Source organism: Esox lucius, chromosome 12, assembly GCF_011004845.1.
Source record: "Esox lucius isolate fEsoLuc1 chromosome 12, fEsoLuc1.pri, whole genome shotgun sequence".
Classification (NCBI taxonomy): domain Eukaryota; kingdom Metazoa; phylum Chordata; class Actinopteri; order Esociformes; family Esocidae; genus Esox; species Esox lucius.
Genome location: NC_047580.1, coordinates 26,291,500 through 26,304,770, shown reverse-complemented (window position 1 = coordinate 26,304,770; position 13,271 = coordinate 26,291,500). Strand labels below are relative to the sequence as shown.

Genomic DNA, 13,271 nt, shown 5'->3' with positions numbered 1-13,271 from the left:
ATACTGACTGACCGGCTGACTGAGTTACTGGCTAGCTGGCCGACTGACTTACTGGCTAATTTACTGTCATGCTGACTGGCTGACTGACTTACTGGCTGACCAAGTAACTGGATGGCTGACTGGCTGACTGACTTACTGGCTGACCAACTAACTGGATGGCTGACTGGCTGACTCACATAACTGTTATCAAGTTGAATAGTACAGTAGTGTAGTACTGTAAAATAGTGAGGTAATGTTGTGAATCTTACAGTAGCATTATGTGAGCATTGTAGGAGTCTAGTGCAGTGTGGTGTAGTCCAGTGGAGCCTAGTCCAGTTTAGTGTAGTCTAGTGCAGTGTGGTGTAGTCCAGTGGAGCCTAGTCCAGTTTAGTGTAGTCTAGTGCAGTGTGGTGTAGTCCAGTGGAGCCTAGTCCAGTTTAGTGTAGTCTAGTGCAGTGTGGTGTAGTCCAGTGGAGCCTAGTCCAGTTTAGTGTAGTCTAGTGCAGTGTGGTGTAGTCCAGTGGAGCCTAGTCCAGTTTAGTGTAGTCTAGTGCAGTGTGGTGTAGTCCAGTGGAGCCTAGTCCAGTTTAGTGTAGTCTAGTGCAGTGTGGTGTAGTCCAGTGGAGCCTAGTCCAGTTTAGTGTAGTCTAGTGCAGTGTGGTGTAGTCCAGTGGAGCCTAGTCCAGTTTAGTGTAGTCTAGTGCAGTGTGGTGTAGTCCAGTGGAGCCTAGTCCAGTTTAGTGTAGTCTAGTGCAGTGTGGTGTAGTCCAGTGGAGCCTAGTCCAGTTTAGTGTAGTCTAGTGCAGTGTGGTGTAGTCCAGTGGAGCCTAGTCCAGTTTAGTGTAGTCTAGTGCAGTGTGGTGTAGTCCAGTGGAGCCTAGTCCAGTTTAGTGTAGTCTAGTGCAGTGTGGTGTAGTCCAGTGGAGCCTAGTCCAGTTTAGTGTAGTCTAGTGCAGTGTGGTGTAGTCCAGTGGAGCCTAGTCCAGTTTAGTGTAGTCTAGTGCAGTGTGGTGTAGTCCAGTGGAGCCTAGTCCAGTTTAGTGTAGTCTAGTGCAGTGTGGTGTAGTCCAGTGGAGCCTAGTCCAGTTTAGTGTAGTCTAGTGCAGTGTGGTGTAGTCCAGTGGAGCCTAGTCCAGTTTAGTGTAGTCTAGTGCAGTGTGGTATAGTCTCGTGGAGCCTAGTCCAGTTTAGAGTAGTCTAGTGCAGTGTGGTGTAGTCCAGTGGAGCCTAGTCCAGTTTAGTGTAGTCTAGTGCAGTGTGGTATAGTCTCGTGGAGCCTAGTCCAGTTTAGAGTAGTCTAGTGCAGTGTGGTGTAGTCATAGTGTAGTAGTGTAGCTGCCAGGTCCTGCCTTGGGGCCACAGTCAGGGCTTGACCCCAGAGGTGTCTCTAGGCATCTCTACGCTGCAGTTTTGGTTGTCCCCAATTAGAGGCAGCTGTCCTGCGTTGCCACAGATTGCTCCGTTTTCCTTAGTTTGTGGATCATTGTTTGGGGTTAGCTTTGTGGTGTGCCTCAGTTCACGGTTATAATCGCCTTTTGTTACTTTTGGGCGTGTTAACAGAAGGATGTTCCATAGCTCTGTGCCTCGTGTCCTGCCTCTCAACCGTGACAGTAGCGTAGTATACCGTAGTCTAGTGAAATGTGTTAAATTGCAGTGTACTGTAGCATAGTGTTATTAGTGTAGGGTAAGTCTGAAATAGTTGATTGTAGCGTAGTCTAATTTAATGAAGCGTGGCATATCATACTCTAGTGTTGAAGAGCATAGTCTAGTGTACTGTGGCATAGTATTATTGTTTAGTGTAGTGTATGTCTAAAATAGTTGATTGTAGCGTAGTCTCGTATAGCGTGGCATAGCATAGTCTAGTGTAGCATGGCATTGTGTAACCTAACATAGCATAGCGTAGTCTAGTGTAGCATGGCATTGTGTAACCTAACATAGCATAGCGTAGTCTAGTGTAGCATGGGTAGTTTGACCCCTCTCTGTTCAGGGAGGACAGCAGATGTGCTTGCCCATACGTGGATGCACGGCGTGAACCATCGTGGCTGTTACGCACCACAGAATTCTCTTTGTCCCTGCCCCTTCTTCCATATAAACAGTCGCCTGGATTTCATGGTCTCATGGCAGCAGTCAGCACATATGGAGACACATTGCCAAATGTTCCGTGCAGTGGAAACCCCAGTTGACCCCAATCCAAACTCTTATACAGCTGTACTGGCACTAATATCCCCATGGATAAATGACCCAACCATGAATGGACACAACTGATGGAGTCAACTAGTCTAGTGGGGGACAGGTAATGGGAGTCTTTGCGCAGGGCTAACCACCAGAGACAATGGGTCAATGGTCAAAACCCTTTACTTGTCCCCTTTCTCTGGCTAAAACCGCCGTCTTCTAACAGGGTTCAGACAGGGGTAATTAATTGGGACGGACAACACCAGACTGGGTCAGAGTAGGGAGGATGGAGAACATTCAACACAGTTGGCAATCATAGAGAAATGTGTGCGTATGGTAACATTGAATTAATTAAAAATCCCTTCTCATTTATTTTATCTGACAGTGTTTTCCAGTTCCCATGTCAAGCACCCTTCAAATGGAATAGGAATTTGGACAGATGAATAGGGTAAAGGAGTATGAATCCGTTAGAACTTACGCTCATAACCCAACTCCTCCAATAGGGATATGGGCAGGGGAGCCTACGATGAGCGCCCAGGGAGCAATTTGTTTGAAATGGCTTACTCAGCTTCAGAATAGCTCATTTTTAATTTTATTTGTCACGTAGCAGCCTTGAGAATTCGATCTAGCAAACTATTGGTTAGATGGTCTAACTACCAGGCCACCAGCCACGCCCACAGAGTGTATGTGGGAGAGAGAAAATAGATTTTAGCAGCTATTTCACTGGAATGAGTGTGACTGTTAAGCCTTGCCCCATCATACCACCAACACCTGGTACTGTAGTCACATCATTATCTCAAGGTAGGTGTTACAATCCTGGATCAGTTGGCTCATATGGTTATTTAACATTTAACATTGGCCTTTACATTCTAATATTATAGCACACAGCCTTAACAGATTAGACCCACTCCTCCAAATGGGCTGTGATTGGTGACGGATGGCAGCTTTTTGGTTTTTGGTTAGATGCTCTAACTACTAGGCCAACAGGCACACACCCAGAAAGTGTGAAAGAAAGAGTGGGAATAAGAGAATTGGACAAAAACAAGAGGAATAGTGGGAGAGAAAGAGAGAGAGATGAGTGAAGTAAAGAAAGGCCAAGGTAGGGCCTTAGACCTGCCAGTCATGAAGCACCAATAGAAATAAACAGAGCTAAGGACTAAGACTGGCTGTGCTCTTTTGTCCCACTGCCATCTTGACTTAACTCACTAATCTTTGTCTTCTTTGTTGGTTGTTGGGCCTGAACCCAGACTTCCCCTGCAGGTCATTGTTCCTGGTTCTAGAATTCCACAGTCACAAAGAGCTTACATTCCAGACCTCAGGTTTTTCATCATGAAGCTGCTGTCTGAAAACTAGTTGGAAATAGAGCAGCAGCTTTTAAATACCATGGCTAGTAGAAGAGAGATGAGACAGGAGAGAGTGAAAGAGAGAGAAGAGCTCTTAAGAGAATATTAATGCTGCTTTGTTCTCATTAATCACATTCTCCTGCTCCGTTTAGTTCCTGAGTTATACACACACACACACACACACACACAATCCACGCACCCACACACACACCATATACATACACACATTTGAAGTACACACACACACACACCCCTCTCTCTCTCATGGCTGTTGGCCAATTCAATCTGCATATGGTCTGTAAGGTATAAACATGGGAAACAAAAGCCTCTCCAGGAATGGTGCTGCTTTACAGACGACTGGATCGGGCTCTGCTCCACAACATCCGGCCTGGCTCTGCAGGATCACAGCAGCCTAATATCAGCCCGGCTCCAGACACTGGTTGCCCATTAACACATGAAATCACACTGTCATATCATATGCACCGAGGTCTGGAATTATGATGAGCTAGCAGCGTGTCACCCAATCTAAGCCTGGCAGCAGAAGGTGTGAATCCTATTTCTCATTTCTCCAGCCTTGATAACCAGTGAACTAATTTCCTCCCAATCTGTATACGCTGCCTAAACAAAGGTAAACAGCATTAGGGGTGGAGAGATTTGGGTGTCGAGACAAAAATTCCTGCAAACAAACAAAAAAAAAAAAATACTGAGGTAAAAAAAAGGAAGAAGAAATCATGCATGGATTTCAAATTTCACAGCTGGGTAACTGGGTGAAATTACTAAGCTGGAAAACCAAAAAAGGGGAAAAGAGGGGGGTGGGGGGTGGGGGGGGTGGAGGTCTTTTTTCCCTCCAAATGATCTCAGAGCTGTAATGCAGCTGATGTTACACGGTATACACAGAGGGAATGTGTGTGTGCACTTGTGTGTGGGTGTCACTAAAGAGACCAGCGTTGGAGAGTGACAGACACCACGACAGCACTCCTCCGTGTCTGGCTGTTTAGAGGGAAAGGATGCCGAGGATCCTGGGCCTGTGTGTTCTGTCGCCACGGTCTCTGTGGGTGGGTCACACCAGAGGGAGTCCAGCACTTGTCTTAATAGAGATGTGTTCAAATGAAAGCTGCTATTTCACTAAAATGAGTGTGACTGTATAGCCTCCAACTGTCACACCACCAACACCTGGGTCTGTAGTCACATAATTATCTCAAGGTAGGTGTGACAATCCTGGATCGCTTTGCTCATATTGTTATGTAGCATTTGACGAGGACTGGATCTGTTCTCTTAATCGTACAGCACATAGCATTACCAGACTAGTCCCTCTACTCCAAAAGGGCTGGGACTGCTTCTGATGGACGGATGTCTGTAATTGGTGTACGAAGAAGCAGCTGGTGGAAATGAAATGCTTTCTCCACAGGTATCACTTCAGAAAGCTCTCACATGTGAGATCTGAATTATTCCACATGAACACACTGGCCGGATGACCACCTCTCAGAACACACACACCTAAAGATGCAAAGACACACACACACACATACACACACACACACACACACAGCGGCAGTCTGCCACAATATTAATATTCCGTCCAGTGAATCGACACTAAAGTGTGTGCTGATGAACATTGGACCCACCGCCGACAGTAACTCCCACAATACACCACAATGACCATGAAAGGACTTCATCAAAACAGAAATAATCCAGCACAGAAAAGAGCCTTTTTGATTGTGCTGTGATTGTCCCCATTCATGCCTCGCCACGGCAATGGCGTCGATAAAACCCACAACAAAGACATGAGGTACAGAGCAGAGTGTGTACATGTGTGACTTTGCGTGCATCTCTTTTGTTCCCCCACCTGGTGGCAATGCAAACAGAGCTGAGCCAAGTGCACCTGGGCTGATGGTCAGTCGGTTTCTGGTCCTATTCTGAGGCTGGACACAGGCTCCCACCCAGCGGTGAGGACCAGACGGATAGCATTCAGCCAAGCAGTAGACAGACAATATAGTGTATACAGTGGGGAGAACAAGCATTTGATACACTGCCGATTGTGCAGGTTTTCCCACTTACAAAGCATGTAGAGGTCTGTAATTTTTATCATAGGTACTCTTCAACTGTGATATATTGGAATCTAAAACAAAAATCATGAAAATCACGTTGTATGATTTCTTTATAATTAATTTGCATTTTATTGCATGACATAAGTATTTGATCACCTACCAACCAGTAAGAATTCCATCTCTCACAGACCTGTTAGTTTTTCTTTAAGAAGCCCTCCTGTTCTCCAATCATTACCTGTATTAACTGCACCTGTTTGAACTCGTTACCTGTATAAAAGACACCTGTCCACACACTCAATCAGACTCCAACCTCTCCACAATGGCCAAGACCAGAGAGCTTTGTAAGGACATCAGAGATAAAAGAAAAACATTAGTAACACACTATGACGTCATGGATTCAAATCCTGCACCGCACACAAGGTCCCCCTGCTCAAGCCAGCGCATGTCCAAGCCCGTCTTTGCCAATGACCATCTGGATGATTCAGAGAAGGAATGGGAGAAGGTCATGTGGTCTGATGAGACAAAAATAGAGTTTTTGGGTCTAAACTCTACTCGCTGTGTTTGGAGGAAGAAGAAGGATGAGTACATTCCCAAGAACATCATCCCAACCACGAAGCATGGAGGTGGAATCATTCTTTGGGGATGCTTTTCTGCAAAGGGGACAGGACGACTGCACCGTATTGAGGGGAGGATGAATGGGGCCATGTATCGCGAGATCTTGGCCAACAACCTCCTTCCCTCAGTAAGAGCATTGAAGATGGGTCGTGGCTGGGTCTTCCAGCATGACAACGACCCGAAACACACAGCCAGGGCAACTAAGGAGTGGCTCCGTAAGAAGCATCTCAAGGTCGTGGAGTGGCCTAGCCAGTCTCCAGACCTGAACCCAATAGAAAATCTTTGGAGGGAGCTGGAAGTCCATATTGCCCAGCGACAGCCCTGAAACCTGAAGGATCTGGAGAAGGTCTGTATGGAGGAATGGGCCAAAATCCCTGCTGCAGTGTGTGCAAACCAGGTCAAGAACTACAAGAAACTTATGATCTCTGTTATTGCAAAGGTTTCTGTACCAAATATTAAGTTCTGCTTTTCTGATGTGTCAAATATTTATGTCATGCAATAAAATGCAAATTAATTACTTAATAATCATGCAATGTGATTTTTTGGATTTTTGTTTTAGATTCCGTCACTCACAGTTGAAGAGTACCTATGATAAAAACTACAGACTTCTACAGGCTTTGTAAGTGGGAAAACCTGCAAAATCGGCAGTGTATCAAATACTTGTTCTCCCCACTGTATTTGCTGAAGATGAAACAAAACATAACACTAACTGGAGATGGCTGCAGTACTGGCTGGGTAGAGCATCACCAGAGAAGATACCTGGCATATGTCGGGAGGTCAATGGTTTGCATGCACAGGATATATGACTAAATATTTAAACATAAGCGTATGATTTTGACATAAATCTGCCCTTATACTTTTGGTGCCATGCGAAACCAATATTTACACAAACACCCAGAATTTAAAAGTTGAAAATCTATACGTAAATCTTATAGAAAATATTTGATTAAAACTTTTGGAGTATAGAGCCGAAGGAAAAAGAACCCCACTGTATGCCCCCCATCCATATTTCAATAGACTATATTGTTGTAGTTACAGCGGGTTTGTATTGAGCCGTGGTTATCCTTCATTTGATACAGCGCTAGATAGTGGTGCACACATGTCTACTGTCTTATGCTGTTTGAGAACGCAGGGCTATTGATCAAATATAGAACACAGAAACGTGTTTCAGCCATGTAAGACATCTCATCATCAGACATTTTAGATGATTCCAACACAAACCCAGCAATCTCTCTCATACAAAAACAGAGGGCATCATAAACACACAAAACAACTCCTCACACACACACACACACACACGCGCCATTCACACCCCGATGTATACGCATACACCCACACACACACACCCTCACTCAAACACAACCATGCATTCACATACAGACAAACAAACACACACATGTACACAGACGGATTTGCATAAACAAAGCAAAGACACACAAACACAACCATGCAAACACTCAGATGTATTTACATACAGACATAGACACACACACACACACACACACAGACTCACACGCATCCAGATGTCCATTCAGCTGAATCTGCTAAAATGGCTGACCTTTTCCTTCCATTGCAGCAGGGGCCTTCAGGTCTGCTCCACATCACAGCACTGCGTTCTCAATGACTCACTATATACTATCTAGTAAACTACTTTACTGAAAGACTGCTGTTTCTGTAACATGTGCCAAACACACACATCCCTTAAAGGACTGACTGACTGATTGGCTGAATGAATGACTGACTAATCGACTGACTGACAAGCTGGCTTTTTGACTGACTGGCAGACTGGCTGATTGACTGACGAACATACTTTGGATTGGATCCCTGTTTGAACCAGACAGGGATCTCAAATCTATACCAGCTGACAAAACAAAGCTGTATTGGGGTGACTTAGAGACAACGCTGGAATTTCAATTTCCACTACATTCATGAGACATACCTAAATATCTTCTCAGACACTGCTAGGGAGGGATCAAATGAAACAGTGGTAGAAGGCTGTTTCCAGTCTGTCATGTGAATGATGATTCAGCACGCTTTTCAGACATGTAACTGCTGAAGAAAGCCAGCCATTCAGCCAGCTCTTTCATCAGTTCCAGCACGCCGCACCACAGTGGAACGATATAACTGGATCATTAATAAAGTGGATGGTATTGTCATTAAAGCTGGAAAAACAAAAGCTGCTTTCAGATGGCAATACAATTTGAATCGATAGAATGAAAAAAGAGGTGTGAGGATCGTGTCTGTGTGTGTTTGTGTGTGGTCAAAGTCTAACAATACGGGGGTGTGTGTGTCTGAGCGTGTGTGTGTGTGTTTGTGTGTGAGTGAAAGAGAGGAGTCCTTTGTTATTTGATAGGCAATGTGTTCTGGCTTCCTGAAGGGATCTACGTATTCGCTGTGGATATGAGCGAGGGAGAGTGGCAAGCTGGATGAAGAGGCACAAACCACCATGGAAGCCGCGCATTCAGTAGAACGCTGAACATAGAGAGCAGCGTTTGCATGTGTGTGGAATTACAGCATCCGTGCGTGTGCGTGTGTTTGAAAGAGAAAGCCAGAGCATCATCAGACCACAGTGTGCGCAAGCGTGTGTGTGTGTGTGTGTGTGTGTTTGAGCTCCACACATCACACATCCTTCTCAACCCTGACACAACACACAGAGAGGGATGCAGGGCTGTCTGAGAGCCACCATCCGCCAAGCGGCTTACTCTGCTCTCCGCAAACACTACCAATATGAGCCTAACACACACACACACACACACACCCTCTTTCCGCTCGCCTCTCCATCCTTTCACCAGACACACACACACACACACACATGCACGCGCACGCACACATCCTCATTGTTATTCCGAGTAGGAAGCATCAACTGGAGCCAAATCTGTCCGCTCTCCACTCTTCAATTTTCTATCATCTCTCCTGTGTTCATCATGGCCTCAAATCATGTGTATCGCTTCCAACGCCTCAGCGACAGAATGCCAGGGTGTTATCTATGAGAGGATCCCATGATGTCAAAACAGCAGTAGGGATCTGGTGTCCTCCGTTTAATCATATGGACATGGAACAAGGCAGTGGCACGGCTAGTCTAGAAGGCATTGAGTCATTATCAAATGACTGTCTATTTCCCATGTACAGCGTTATTCATTGAGTCCAGGAATGTTGTCTGGTGAGGAACATTTCAAACCTCCATAGGAACATACAAAGTAGTCCCAGTGAAATGGAGACATTGTTGTTCTACTGACCACTAAGATAACTTCTTAGAAACGACATCACGCAGAACCTGAGAGCAAGGCTTTTTCCAAACAAACTCCCTCGGAGCACTCTCTCTCCTTCTGCGTGAGAAGAAAAGACCATGTTGTCAGAGAGAGAGGTCACACGATACATCACCAGGCTTAAAGATAAGAGGACATAGAGAAAAAGCAGTGTGTTTGTGTGTGCGTGGTCGAAATATCATGACATTTTATCAGATATCCAGAAAGTCAAAATTGTATTTATTGCAGTATATATGGGTCCCGTGGTGCGGAAACAGTCTGGTGTGCACCTGCAATGAGAACATTTCCCACTGATGTCAAGGCAGACTGGAAGGCTAAACGCCCATTCAAGTAAATCGTTTTATTAAATGAGTTCCGAAAACATCACGGTACAGCCCATCGAGTAACAAAGTCACAAGGATTATTTTCATCTTCAGTATTCATTTGTAGCTTTCCTCTGTTCGTTTTAAAAAGCAAATATTTCTCCCTAGTCACAATTGGCGTAAAGAAACGCACGACTCACTCACGTAAACGGATGCTAGCGTCCGGTTGGTTATCCGGGTATGTAGTGCGTGGTGGAGTGGATCTTAATCCTGTTACTCTGTCAAGTGTGACTGGAGAGCAGCCCTTGAACATGCACAGCAGCGAGAACGGCAACAGGGCAATTCTCCACGCCCTCACAAGAACTGGAACACGGAAGAGCGAGAGGCAGAGGCCGACAGTCAAATGGTCGCGGCCTCCTTCAAACACGACGGAGGGAGGTGGAAGTGATGACAGATCCAGACCCCCGCCCAGACCACAGCACAAAATGAAGACATGGAAGGTGATGACACCCTCCTGAAGACAGAGCGCATGGCGAGAGTAACCAGTCGCCGGGAGTCTCACAGCAACGTACACTGGATGATAGGCTGCCCGTTAAAGGAGGCCTGCTCCTTTCCTTTCTCAACCAGAGGCAGGCAGCGATGAGAGGGGTTGTGTCAGAAGGCAGATGGCCTACATTCACTATTTAAACCAGCTTCCCCCACAATAAAGCCTTGTCATATCCAGACCATGTCTCTTACCTGGTGTGAGCTGCCTCAGCCCACCCCCCCCCCCAAGGCCTGCGGCAGGGGGGGCCAGCTCTGCTCTCTTTAAAGATGAAGATAGGAGGAGAGGACAGTCGTCCATCAGGTCTGTGTTACCGGCTGCCTTCTTCCCCTCTGCTCTGCTGGGCCTGTTTAATATGAGGTCTCCTTGATGGCTATCTGCTCTGTACTGCTGCTGCTGGTTGGTTTGTCACTTCATTAGAAGTGTAGTGGCGGGGTGACCTTGCACTTTGTCTCCCCCTTCCTCACTCCTCCAGCTGTCCCTCTTTTCCCCATCACTCACTCCGCCTCCACCTCCTCCAACGGACCGTGCAGCCAGTCAGCCAGCCAGCAAGTCAGTGTGACTATCAGTCAGCCAGTCAGTTCCCCTGTCAGCTTCTTTTCTCTCTGCCATCACTCCTCCATCCCTCTATTCTTTCAGTACATCACACTTCCATCCCTCTATTCTCTCTGCCATCACTCCTCCATCCCTCTATTCTTTCAGTACCATCACACTTCTATCCCTCTATTCTCTCTGCCATTACTCCTCCATCCCTCTATTCTCTCTGCCATCACACCTCCATCCCTCTATTCTTTCAGTACCAACACTCCTCCATCCCTCTATTCTTTCAGTACCATCACACTTCCATCCCTCTATTCTCTCTGCCATCAATCCTCCATCCCTCTGTTCTTTCAGTACCATCACTCCTCCATCCCTCTATTCTTTCAGTACCATCACACTTCCATCCCTCTATTCTCTCTGCCATCACTCCTCCATCCCTCTGTTCTTTCAGTACCATCACTCCTCCATCCCTCTATTCTTTCAGTACCATCACACCTCCATCCCTCTATTCTCTCTGCCATCACTCCTCCATCCCTCTGTTTTTTCAGTACCATCACACCTCCATCCCTCTATTCTTTCAGTACCATCACACTTCTATCCCTCTATTCTCTCTGCCATCACACCTCCATCCCTCTTTTTCCTTCATTACCGGAAGCGGTCACATGACAACATGGGAACAATCCTGCTTGTTAATGGTGTCACACACAGGGGGCGAGGTGGCTGGTGAGCACACACACACACAGACACACACACCCACATCAGGTAGCAGCTTTGATGTGTCATTACAAATGCTGCTTGATATCAGCTCTGCCTGCAGTCACAATGTGTCCCAGTGATCTGTGTGCTACAAGTGGCTGCGTAGTACGTGTGAGTGAGGCGTGTGTGTTTGTTCACTCACCTGTCTCTCGGACATGACGTAAAGGTAGTTGCGGTCTAGAGAGAAGGCCATGTCCCGGAGGATGGGGCTGCCGTCCTTGATGACCTGCACCATCTCATACTGGGCCCCACCATTAGGAGGACCATCCACACGGATCTGGAGAGAAACAGACCGGGTCAAGGTTACATTACCCAACACAACAGGACTGAGGGATGTCAGGGTTATGTTACCCAACACAACTTGACCGAGGGACGTCAGGGTTACGTTACCCAACACAACCAGACCAGGGGACATCAGGGTTACGTTACCCAACACAACCAGACCAGAGGACATCAGGGTTACGTTACCCAACAAAAACCGGACCGAGGGACATCAGGGTTACGTTACCCAACACAATCTGACCGAGGGACATCAGGGTTACGTTACCCAACACAACCAGACCAGAGGACATCAGGGTTACGTTACCCAACACAATCTGACCGAGGGACATCAGGGTTACGTTACCCAACACAACCAGACCAGAGGACATCAGGGTTACGTTACCCAACACAACCTGATTGAGAGGCATCAAGGTTAACGTTACCCAACACAACAGGACTGAGGGATGTCAGGGTTATGTTACCAAACACAACATGACTGAAGGACATCAGGGTTTTGTTACCACACACACTGTCTGGGACACCTAATGAGACACTGAGGACAGAAATCCCTAACTTATGAACCGACAGTTATGATGCAACTTCACATGGTTCAAAAAACCATGTCATTAGCAATCCAAGTTAAGAAACCAGAAGTTAACACAGTTAATTGTATTTTTGTTTCTCTAACAGTCTTACCTCAGTACAACTCAAGCATAGAAATATTAAATAAAATAGGAATGTAAAATGCATAGAGTAAGAACATTTAGGAGTCTGGTTTCAGACCGACATTCAGCACTACGACCATCTGTGACATATGAGGCCATGTATTTCATTCATGCATCAATTACCACTTCCCAAATAAAAGAGGCGGTAAATCTCCGCCTCAGTCTCTGGCAAATGGTGTGAGAGAGATGGTCTAGTGATGTAACATGTCATGGGTCGCTGTGGTAACATGAATGTTGACAGCTCTATCACCACCTCTCTGCACCAATATATCTATTCACACAGTGACAGGTCCAAAGAGAGCCCCGCCCACAACGAAATCCTCTGAGCCCCTGAGCCCAAGGGGGTCGTCTCAAGGTCACGTCAGTCACGGGAGGGTCCCCTCAGAGGACTGGAGGGGCAAGGCAGAAGGGTTGTGGGGCGGTAACTGAAGCCAAACACAACACAACAGAGCCGAAGGAAGTTCAGGGCAACCACTAGACCACTAGAGGTCAGCTCGGGTCTGTCAAAGTTCAGTTGGGGTCAGTCAGACAAATCAAAGACTGAAAAGCTTCAAAACAAAATCCTACATCTGAAAAGCAGAGGTTCCATTCTATGGTAATCCTGACCCTCACCGACTAGCACTGCAGCAATGCAAACAAAAGCAGAGTAGACTAGCTATATGTTAAAACCAGATGTTCTGGGCAGGATGTGGGGGCGGCACCCAACAAGGCCTTTATCTG

At 46.4% G+C, this 13,271-nt stretch overlaps 1 protein-coding gene across 4 annotated transcripts in view; it reads right to left on the bottom strand.

The window, feature by feature from the left end:
- The window catches only part of plxna2 (plexin A2), a 224,199-nt gene that overhangs the window by 121,011 nt on the left and 89,917 nt on the right, over window positions 1-13,271 (bottom strand). For all 4 annotated transcript variants that reach the window (XM_034295893.1, XM_034295896.1, XM_034295894.1 and 1 more), the window contains exon 4: window positions 11,708-11,842. In XM_034295893.1, the coding sequence (XP_034151784.1) occupies window positions 11,708-11,842 (135 nt within the window). The remainder of the gene's footprint in view (window positions 1-11,707; window positions 11,843-13,271) is intronic.